The sequence below is a fragment of the Lipophrys pholis genome (genome assembly GCF_963383615.2).
Source record: "Lipophrys pholis genome assembly, chromosome: 13".
Taxonomy (NCBI): domain Eukaryota; kingdom Metazoa; phylum Chordata; class Actinopteri; order Blenniiformes; family Blenniidae; genus Lipophrys; species Lipophrys pholis.
In genome coordinates this window covers 1,508,112-1,519,827 of record NC_137632.1, presented here as the reverse complement: position 1 = coordinate 1,519,827, position 11,716 = coordinate 1,508,112, and the positions used below count along the sequence as shown (strand labels likewise).

The 11,716-nt window shown below is 41.8% G+C and overlaps 1 protein-coding gene across 1 annotated transcript in view; it reads left to right on the top strand.

The window, feature by feature from the left end:
- The first annotated feature begins 5,002 nt into the window (after window positions 1-5,002).
- Window positions 5,003-11,716, top strand: part of crfb2 (cytokine receptor family member b2) — a 32,687-nt gene continuing 25,973 nt past the window's right edge. Inside the window, exons 1-4 of the mRNA XM_080477893.1 lie at window positions 5,003-5,108; window positions 5,886-5,960; window positions 7,195-7,324; window positions 11,216-11,385. Of these exons, the coding sequence (XP_080334019.1) occupies window positions 5,093-5,108; window positions 5,886-5,960; window positions 7,195-7,324; window positions 11,216-11,385 (391 nt within the window). The 5' untranslated portion in view covers window positions 5,003-5,092. The remainder of the gene's footprint in view (window positions 5,109-5,885; window positions 5,961-7,194; window positions 7,325-11,215; window positions 11,386-11,716) is intronic.

Below are 11,716 nucleotides of genomic sequence, written 5' to 3'. Positions count from 1 at the left end.
GTCGGAGCGGTGGGCGGACACAGGCTGTGCGGCGTCTAGTGTTTATGTCTATGGTCCGGTGTAGGTACCAGATCTGTCCGGGGCGTGGCTTGTATAAACTACGGCAACTCTACATGGACAAACTACAATACGGGATTGTTAGATAGATAGATAGATAGATAGATAGATAGATAGATAGATAGATAGTTAGATAGATAGATAGATAGATAGATAAATCTTTTCATAAGGATTCTACCTTTGTCGCTATGTCCAATATTATAATATTGCCTATGTATTTGGTAATATAATGAGCTCTGCCCTGAAGCCAGCAGAGAGAACTGAGCAGTGAAATTATTCCAAAAACATAATCCAGTAAAAACACAGATCGAAGGAGCCATTTTAGTCATACTTTAATTTTGTATAGTCTTGTTCATTATCATTTCGACCCGACCAGACTGCCCTGGCATCTCACATGTCACATGACCTTTGGGCTTTAGGTTGGTTAGAGGTGACGGTGTCACAGATAGAGACAGTGTGAAAGGTGGGAAAAGCCTGGTTCTTACTGTCGCCATCCTCGCCACCGACACACAGTCACAGCCAGCTCTATATTGGCAGAGAGAATAACTAAATGAATGTGAACAATCTGTTTTGACGGCTTTAATAATAAATGGGAATGTAACCCAAAGAAATGAGCATTAGAACTGGATTGATTGTTTTCCTCCACGTGAGGAACATCAGGCCCTCCACACCAATGATTGGGCCTCCACATCCCCACAGTATGGCACATTGAATGTTTATTACCCCGGAACCATTTTCTGAGTCACATGTTCATATAATGGAATATTTCAGTTAATTATTTGAAAAATTCTCCTGGCTAAGGTATTGATTGGTTACATTAGGTTAATCGTGTGTAGGTTAATGTTTTATTGTGCAGAAATAATGCATTGACTGAGATTGTGTGGACTGGCTGTCGTCCAGAGGCAGTGTACAGTTTGTCCAACAGCTGATTGGTTGTTTAGTGAGACATCAGAGCCTGCAGAGGTTCAGGGAGGACGGATGGACTCTGTAATGCTTTTTCCCTTCAGATAGTTCTTTTTTAAAGATGTGTGATGAAAATATTTAGTCCTGCTTACTAAACCGTATGACCACATAATGACTAAAAGCTTTTATTCTGAAGTTAGTGCTGTGTCTCCAGGAAGATATCCAGTGATGAGGTACACCTTGCCTGAACTGTATGGTGCCCGGGAGTGTCTTAAAGAGGTGTCCCAACAAAAGATACAGGTTTGCAGTGAGGAATGTCCTCAGAGAGGACCATATCCCTGTGATGAAATAGGTTTGACATTTGTTGCCTTGTCATGACAGAAAACAGTCTTCGTCCACCCACAACCCCTGAAGAAGCTGTTGAGCTATACATGTTTTTACGTGCTTATTTACATGTCCACATATAGTGTCAAATGGCAAACTTATCCTCAAACTGCCCGAGTATGACTAAATGGACTTTGACACTTACAACAGGGAATAATGCAAAGAAGATATACTGGAAGTTGGAACAGCTTGTATCATCATTAATAAATCAAACTGGTTACAGCTGTCAGGTCTCCCTCTGTTCCTTCTGTCCCCCAATGTAGTCTGTCTTGTCTTTTGTCCTCATCTCATCCATGTGCGTTTGTGGCATGTGTCTGCTGCTCATGTGCCTCTCACTTTACCTTTCCTATTATGCCCATGTATGTCAATTGTCTTGATGAATTGTCTTCACCTGTGTCTCAACCTTTCCCCTGAGTATAAATTCCTCCACCCCTTGTGCGTGTGCTGCCAGATTGTTGTTATACATTGCATCTAGATGTCCTGTGTCCTCAGTGTTTGCCTTGTGTGTCGACTTTTGTGATTTGGACTCTGAGCTCGTTGTATGGACTTCTGCTGGGATCCCCCGTTGGACACATTCCCCTGCTCCTGTAAGACTGAAATAAAGCTGACTTTTGAACGGGTTCCCTCTGGGTGAGAGTCTGCTCTGTGGTGTCGTCCTGGTTTGTCAGAACAGTGTCTCGTTAACATAGATGTCTATGAGGACTGAGCATTGAATTTTATAGCGCAGTTTTTGCAATGTCTGTTGATCTTTACACAGGCCATTGACCAATCAGAGCATTATTTTTTATTCTGTCAAAAGTAGGGATGGGAATTTATAAGATTTTGCCGATTCTGATTTCATTTTCGATTCTGTTTAACGATTCAAGTCCTTATCAATTCTCCTAACGATTCCTGAGTATTTTTCTGAAGGAGAAAAAATTAGTTTTACACAGTCTTCTGTACCAAAAGGAACAATAAATTTTTTTCCAAACATGAAACTATAGTTTTTCCCTTAAAAAACAACAGTCAAATGTGTATTTGCCTTCATCAGATGCCCCCTGGAATTTACACTTTTTCGAATTTTGCACTGTGGACAAGTTAACCCTCTCTGGGAGGCGGAGCCTGGAGAGGAATGTGGAAGTGAGTAGGAGGAGGAACTCTTCTAGGTCTGCAGGAAATGCTGAGTTTTCATATTGTGTTGGTGCTTTTTTTGTGGGGATTTTCAACACAGAATGATCTAATACATAGACATACAGTAGTAGACCTCTACTAGATTGCAGTAGATCGTTTACTATATGGGGTGAAAACTAGAGGCTCACGCATTTGAAGGTTCTACTAACATATGTCTGCAGGCTCGTTGGAGAAGACATTCACTACATGGGACAGATTGACGACAGAGTTAATTTATTAAAAGTCCCTCATTAGTCTTCAGACTAATCTTTAAATTATCATAAAGGCATTACATGTGTTTATTTCTAAAGTACCACGTTGTTCCTTTATCATTGTTTATGTGTTAAATAGCAGTTAATATGACGACAAAGAATGAGAGGTGCGAATCCTAATTGCACTTCACACCTTTAACTTTAGCTTACGGCTCATTTTTGATGAAAAACAGAGTAAAGAGCCAGATGGCTGTAAAGACTTAGTTGTACTTTCTCTCATTGGAATGGTGGCGAGTGTTTACGGCATGGAGTGTCTGTGGCAGGGATGGACTGCCTGCTGCTGGACCAATCACTTGGTGAAGGAATCACTTGGTGAACGATGTAACCAAGTGACCACATGGTCAGCTGCACAGGACGGCCGTGCTCTCCCAAACACTTAAGGTAAAGGAAAGCCATAGATTTTACACAAACATTGAGTTTTGAATCAGAGAGGCTGACTTCCCTTCTCAGGCCTTTTCTATGACCTTTGACCATTCCGGACAATCATAGTGGACGTCTGTTCTCTGAGGCGGGCTCTTGTTTGCAGTCACTTCCTTGTTTACACATCAACAGGTTATCGTTCTTGAGTATCAGTGAAACCATCATGGTAGAAAATGGAGGGAAAAACACATGAGGGATGTAATCCTATTGTCTCTAACAGTGAAGCTAAAATGGCAGACTACATAGAAGAATATAAATGAAAATAATCAGATTTTTACTGGTAAACGAGCTTCATGTAGATAATACATTGGTGATACGTTCAGGTGCACCACGTAACTCTGCCCTCCGTGGCTGCGCTCCAGGGCTGACCAATTGTCCTGAGAGGAAAATCTCCTGTCCTCACAATCACAATCAGCAAATACTTCATGACCAAAGATAAAACCCTCAGTGTTTGTGTATTTTTGCAGTAATTTACTTGCCCTCTCTCTCTTCCTCTCCAGTCCAGTCCGTGGCCCCACCACAGGAAAAGTGTTTAAAACTCCTTTTTTTTCTTAAAAAAAAAAAAAAAAAAAACCTGCAATCCCACAGAGAAATTCATGTTATTATTATTATTATTATTATTATTATTATTATTATTATTATTATTATTATTATTATTATTATTATTATTATTCATGTTACAACGTGGACACATGTGCTTATAGACAAGTGTGGCCTATACTGTACATGCACAAATATATTTTTCTTTTTAAATATGGTGGGTGCAGCTTATGTTTATTTTTCAAAAATAGTTTACACTGTACTGTCTGTGGCCCATATTGATGTGATTATCGACATCATCAACATTTTTCACAAAAAATCTTTAATCAAATAGTTTTCAGCAAACTGCAGCAGGTTTCTGTCCTGTCCATTCCTACATGACCCCAGGTTCCTCTGGGTCACTTTTCAAGTGTATTCATTGCAGCGTTTTTTCACAATCACACTAAAATCGCACCTAATTGAAATATTGCTGTCAAGGCAGATTAAAATAAATAAAAATTCCCTAAGAAATCTAATTGTTTTCAGTAAACTGCAGCACATTCCTGTTCTACATGACCCCAGGTTCCTCTGGGTCAATTTTATAATGGATTCACTGCAGCTTTTTTTTTCACAATTACACACTTAAATTACACCCAATACATGTACTGCAGTACAAACTGATTAAATAAAAATCCCCACAGGGACATTAAAAGTATATCTGAACTTATTCAGGATGGTGTAGTGACATCCACTCATCTCTCTCTCTCTCTCTCTCTCTCTCTCTCTCTCTCTCTCTCTCTCTCATTCTTTCCTTGTATTTTTGTGGGGAATTAATAAAAGTTTGCCAATATTTAAATAAATATGTCCTTGTGTTTTTTGGTGTTTTTTTTATCTCACACTATTATAATAAAGCAGCCGGTGGATCCACACGCTGCACAAAGTGCCTTTATTTTACACTGTCCACCTGCTGTACAAAATGTCTGCTCACGCCACTGAATATTATGTTTTTGTCCTTATTTGTACGAGAGACTGACAGCAGGTCACCAAGAGGAGTACCGACACTTATCTTTTTTCAATTAAAGCTTATAGTTTATGTCTATGGTTCTATCGACTTTATGTAAGGATTTTTATGCTTTTTGTTATGTCTGTACTGCTATTTACTTTATGTGTAGGTTTCTTTTTGTAAATTCTTCTATATCCTTTTTGTCAATAGTTCTACATATTTTATGTCTATAGTTCTACATACTATATGTCTATGCCCAACCATCTCGCGCTTCACCCAAATCACGTGATTTCGCGACAGCTCTCTGTGTTGCCTTTAGGGACAGTCAGAACTCCAGAAACTTGTGCTCGTCGATTCAATCATAACAGACCACAACACCCGAGGAATGACAGCGACAAGCAGTAAGTGTGTGTGTGTGTGTGTGTGTGTGTGTGTGTGTGTGTGTGTGTGTGTGTGTGTGTGTGTGTGTGTGTGTGTGTGTGTGTGTGTGTGTGAGTGTGTGTGTGTGTGTGGGCGCGCGCACTATGAAGGCGCTTAAATAATGTTAATGTGCGGATCCGTTATGTGGAGGATCAGAAGGCTTTTTCACTAAAGTTTTTTAATCCGGTTATTTTATTCTTGTCGGGATTAAACCTCATTAAACCTTATTAATCTGCATTCTTCCACATAAACCCAGGACCTATTCAGTCTTTCCTCTATGTTGAGACAGAAACATTTCTATACAGTTCAGGTGAATCATTTCCTTAAGCACACAGATTCAGATGGTCAGCTTCATTATTTTTGAAATAATCTCTCCTAAATATCAATGGTACAAAAGTAAATGAATAAAAATCCCAGGAATTTAATGATGATCAACAATACTGGACCTCTTCTGTGTTGTCTCTCTATGCCTGTCTTACTGGACAAATTAGTAATTCATTATAGATTGAAATAATGTTCAAAACACTTCTTCTGTTTTTCAATGTAATAATGTAAATAATGATACAACATTTAATCAACTAATTTGAACTTTTAATAAACCAAAATATCTGTACATTCCAGTCTTGAGTTGGATGTGCTCATTACACAGGAGCTTTACAGACATTGCTATGGTCACATTGGTCCAGATATGAAGGTTAAATGTTTTTATTTTGTGACAAATTAGAAACAACTTGTGCTCCTGCTTATGTGTTCATCAGACAAGAAGAGAGAAGCTGGGACGCTCATGGCCTGTTTCCTCTGGATGCTCCCATTACTGACGTTGGTCCTGCCAGGTGAGAACACCTGAGCTGCTCCACTACCTTGAGCCCTGTCCACGCCAGCCCAAACCATCTTTTTTATCTCCAGCGTTCTCCAAAAAATTCCATCCTCACATCACTATGAACATGGCTCAAGACAATGCCTTAGGCCATGTAGTACATATGCCAGGCCTTTAGGGGCACTGTGACTCACCAAATACACCAAAAACACAGAAAAAGACATGGAAAACATGGAAATATAAAAGTTCTACATAACTCTGAGTTGTGTAGGTCTATGCTCCTGCTCCTCCCGGTACTGCAGAAATCCAGCATGTCAACTTGTTAAACCTGCAGCACCGCCTGGAACATTGAGTCTTTTATTGTTGTGGGTTTTTTCGTGATGGGGTGGGGTAGCGAAGGTCAATGACATCATCTTTTTCCACAGACGTGCGTCTTGCCCGTCCACACCACAAAGCGAGCCGGGGTTTTAGAATTTCCCCACTCAGGGACCCGTGGTAAAAAAGAAAACCTGTTTCCAGGCTCATAAAATGCGGCACAGTGTGAATGATCGTCCGAAAGTGGTGCGTTTACGTGAAACGGCGTTCTAGTGTGGACAGGCCCTTGACCTGCTCCACAGGGCCTCTTTTGGTCACCTGCAGGTCAAACCCTCGGTCCCCTGAAGTGAAGGTTCTCTCCACAGAAAGCACAGTGATGGTGGTTAGTCGGCTGATTCTCCACCTTCACAGATGTTGAAATTCATCAAAGCGCGTTTTATCTGGTTCACCTGTTCAAGATCCAGAAAAACCTTCAGGTTTCACAAACTCCAAAATGTTACTTATGTTGTAGTGCAAAGAAGTACAAGTTTACTGTGATATTCACATTTCATTGAGTGAAGTGATGAGTTACATCATATAAAAGTAGATGTTCAACACTTTCAGGTCCATGGGGCACAGTTTGTTTTAACCAAACATTTCTGTCACTAACTTAAAGATTTAAAATAAAGTGTTCAGTGCTTCCCGGAGAGCCACCTGCTGATAACTAAAGGTGTGCCGGAGTATACTGGTGCCACAAAAGACAAAAACAGATAAATATCAGATGGTAATGCCAAACATTTCAATTCAAGTTGTGAATTTTGGTTTGTCTGTTTCTTTTGGAGAAATGTGCTCTACACATGCTCTGAACTGTGACTATTGAGTGTTGGGAGTAAGTGCAGTAAGTCAGTACTGTGGATTGACACAAACACTGGATGTGCTGTCTTTCTGTTTTCCAGCTGTGACTGAGCTTCCAAAGCCTGTGGATGTCACCGTGGTCTCCACAGGGTTCAGTCATGTGGTGAAGTGGAAGCCTGGAGCAGGAACTCCTCTTCAGGCGTCCTACCATGTCAGCATTACAACAGAGAGGTGGGCACTCTGTGGCACATGTTTCAGTCAATAAGACACTCATGAGGAGCATGGAGTCCGTCCCGTGGAACGTGTCCTTCACTGGAACCCTGGGTCTGGTGCTGTGAGGAAACATGACAACTTTAGAGTTTGTGCAAAGAGTACAACCGCTCAAGTAAACCAGAGATCTAGTACAGATCTAATACAGAATATTAAGCCTCTAGAGGGCAGCAGCTAAACCTCACACACTACAACTGGTCTGACTGGTCAGTCTGATGCGCTTCTTATTTTGAAGTTTTTATAACCAAGGTCTCCATTGGTTGTAAATAGTCACTAGAATTTCACTCTGATTAGGATCCGATTGTCCAGTTTACATGAAGACTGCTGACAGTCATCACATGTGTACAGTTTTAAAATATACATCAGCCTTTAACTTTTACACATATGGCCACATAGAGAAATCTTTATGACATAGACCCTCAAGACATGTGGCATTATGGTACGTTTTTTCATCAGGTTGATGGAGGGTCTGTAACTTCAGGTTGATGGAGAGAGTCTGTAACCTCAGGTTGAGGGAGGGTCTGTAACCTCAGGTTGATGGAGAGAGTCTGTAACCTCAGGTTGAGGGAGAGTCTTTAACCTCTGGTTGATGGAGAGAGTCTGTAACCTCAGGTTGAGGGAGGGTCTGTAACCTCAGGTTAATAAAATGTCTGTAACCTCAGGTTGATGGAGAGAGTCTGTAACCTCAGGTTGATAAAATGTCTGTAACCTCAGGTTGATAAAAAGTCTGTAACCTCAGTTTGAAAAAATGTCTGTAACCTGACGTTGATGGAGAGTCTGTAACCTCAGGTTGAGGGAGGGTCTGTAACCTCAGGTTGATGGAGAGAGTCTGTAACCTTAGTTTGATAAAATGTCTGTAACCTCAGGTTGATAAAAAGTCTGTAACCTCACATTGATGGAGTGCCTGTAACCTCTGGTTGAGGGAGGGTCTGTAACCTCACATTGATGGAGTGCCTGTAACCTCTGGTTGAGGGAGGGTCTGTAACCTCAGGTTGATGGCAAGTCTGTAACCTCAGGTTGATGGAGGGTCTGTAACCTCAGGTTGATGGAGGGTCTGAAACCTCAGTTTGAAAAAATGTCTGTAACCTGACGTTGATGGAGAGTCTGTAACCTCTGGTTGAGGGAGGGTCTGTAACCTCAGGTTGATGGAGAGAGTCTGTAACCTCAGTTTGATAAAAAGTCTGTAACCTCACATTGATGGAGTGCCTGTAACCTCTGGTTGACGGAGGGTCTGTAACCTCAGGTTGATGTAGAGTCTATAACCTCATTCTGATGGAGAGTCTGTAACCTCAGGTTGATCAAATGTCTGTAACCTCAGGTTGATGGCGAGAGGAGTGCTGCAGGTGAGAGAGGAGTGCTGCAGGTGAGAGAGGAGTGCTGAAGGTGAGAGAGAAAGAGAGAGAACGAGAGAGGAGTGCTGAAGGTGTGAGAGAGAGAGAGAGAGAGAGAGAGAGAGAGAGAGAGAGAGAGAGAGAGAGAGAGAGAGAGGAGTGCTAAAGGTGAGAGAGGAGAGGAGTGCTGAAGGTGCGAGAGGAGTGCTGAAGGTGAAAGAGAAAGAGAGAGAACGAGAGAGGAGTGCTAAAGGTGAGAGAGGAGAGGAGTGCTGAAGGTGAGAGAGGAGTGCTGAAGGTGAAAGAGAAAGAGAGAGAACGAGAGAGGAGTGCTGCAGGTGAGTGAGCGAGAGAGAGGAGTGCTGCAGGTGAGAAAGAGAGAGAGGAGTGCTGAAGTTAAGAGAGCGAGAGAGAGGAGTGCTGCAGGTGAGAGAGAGAAGAGTGCTGAAGGTGAGAAAGAGAGAGAGAGAGAGAGTTGTTTTTTTTTAGTTTTTCAACAAACTTATTTTAAGCAAGCATGGATTCCAAGTAATAATTCATTATCTTCAAGAGAAGCAACATAAAAGCAGAGTTAATAAAGCAGGATCAATACTTCCACTAAAGAGCGTTAAAGCCGGATCAATACTTTCCCTACAGAGCGTTAAAGCAGGATCAATACTTTCACTACAGAGCGTTAAAGCAGGATCAATACTTTCACTACAGAGCGTTAAACCAGGATCAATACTTTCACTACAGAGCGTTAAAGCAGGATCAATACTTTCACTACAGAGCGTTAAACCAGGATCAATACTTCCACTACAGAGCGTTAAAGCAGGATCAATACTTCCACTACAGAGCGTTAAAGCAGGATCAATACTTTCATTACAGAGCGTTAAAGCAGGATCAATAGTTCCACTACAGAGCGTTAAAGCAGGATCAATACTTTCACTACAGAGTTAATAAAGCAGGATCAATACTTCCACTACAGAGTGTTAAAGCAGGATCAATACTTTCACTACAGAGCGTTAAACCAGGATCAATACTTCCACTACAGAGCGTTAAAGCAGGATCAATAATTCCACTACAGAGCGTTAAAGCAGGATCAATAATTCCACTACAGAGCGTTAAAGCAGGATCAATACTTTCATTACAGAGCGTTAAAGCAGGATCAATACTTCCACTGCAGAGTTAATAAAGCAGGATCAATAGTTCCACTACAGAGCGTTAAACCAGGATCAATACTTTCACTACAGAGTTAATAAAGCAGGATCAATACTTCCACTACAGAGCGTTAAAGCAGGATCAATACTTCCACTACAGAGCGTTAAACCAGGATCAATACTTTCACTACACAGCGTTAAAGCAGGATCAATACTTCCACTACAGAGTTAATAAAGCAGGATCAATAGTTCCACTACAGAGCGTTAAACTAGGATCAATACTTTCACTACAGAGTTAATAAAGCAGGATCAATAGTTCCACTACAGAGCGTTAAACCAGGATCAATACTTTCTCTACACAGCGTTAAAGCAGGATCAATACTTCCACTACAGAGTTAATAAAGCAGGATCAATAGTTCCACTACAGAGCGTTAAACTAGGATCAATACTTTCACTACAGAGTGTTAAAGCAGGATCAATACTTCCACTACAGAGCGTTGGTCTGCTTCCAAAATGACATGATGGGAGTACTTGTAAAAGCACTCCCATCAAATTGAAAATCATTTACATTATTCATTACTGAATCATTGGTGTCCCAAAGGTGGTACAAACTGACCACAGGAGAAAGGTATCATCTCGATACCACAAAGACCCGAGTAGTAGCTGTAGAATTCACCAAGCGTTAGATTGTTCACCCACTAATAGTGAACGTGAGCTGGGTTCAGACCGTGGTGAGACATGTTCGTTTCACCCTACTGATGATGGGTTGTTGCAATAGTAATCCTGCTGTGTTTTATGGGGGGGGCACAGGCCTTGGTCAGTGGGTTTCCTCTTTCAGAGTCTCCATGATTATTGCCTGCCCCTCCCACTGCATTTAGGGATTGGCACACCACACTTTGCAGTATTTTCATTTGTAGAAATAATCAAATACCACTTCACAATTCTACAGCACATTGTGTTGGTCTATCACATAAAATACATTTACATTTGTGGCTGTAAAGTGACAAGATGTTGAAAAGTTCAAGGGGTACGGAGAATATCCTCCCTTTCAGTGGTTGGATCAATCCCATAATGCCTTGTGGTATGATCACATGACCCTACATCTGGCTTCACGAGAAAGTATGGGAGATGATTTATTAGCCGGTTGTGTTTCTTCAGCAAGTGAAACACAAAGAAACATTCTCCTTGTTCAGAGTCGGACCAGGAAGAGACAGTCCTCTGAGAGTCGTGTTTCTTCTCAGTCCTCTGGTCCAACTTTGACGGCGTGAAGCATCACATGGTGGCGATACCGAGCAGACATGCACAGTGAGGACGATCTGACTCGACCTGCTTAGAACCAGGATGTACCCCAACCTAAACTGGGCTTGTTTCTGTCCTGGAAGGGGCCAGTCGGTGGATGTGGTGTCCGGCTGCGAGCATGTTCAGCACCAGCTGTTGTGTAACCTGACAGAGGCCTTCTCTGACCCTACGAAGACCTACATCACCATGGTCAGAGCCACGCTGGACAAGCAAACCTCACATCCAGCTTTCACCTCCAGATATACGCCTCTCGGTAAGTGACCTCTTACTTGAACCAAGGGGAGCTTCAATACAAGCAAGCCAAACTGTATTTATTTCACTGTTTGGCGACAGGAGGGATAATGTTATGAGTAGTACTGGGGTAGGGGGTAATGACTAAGAGTAGGACTAAAACTCCTCAGGAAAACAACCCAGAGCCGAGCAGAAGCCACTCCCAGGCACCTGCAGCAGAGGCCAAGATGGCGGCGATGTGAGTTTACAGAGTATCCTTAACAAACTCCAGGAGAACAGACTTTACTTTTGTGACATTCAACAGGAGCTGAGAAGAACCAGTGACAGACTGGACCAAGCAGAGGAAAGAATAC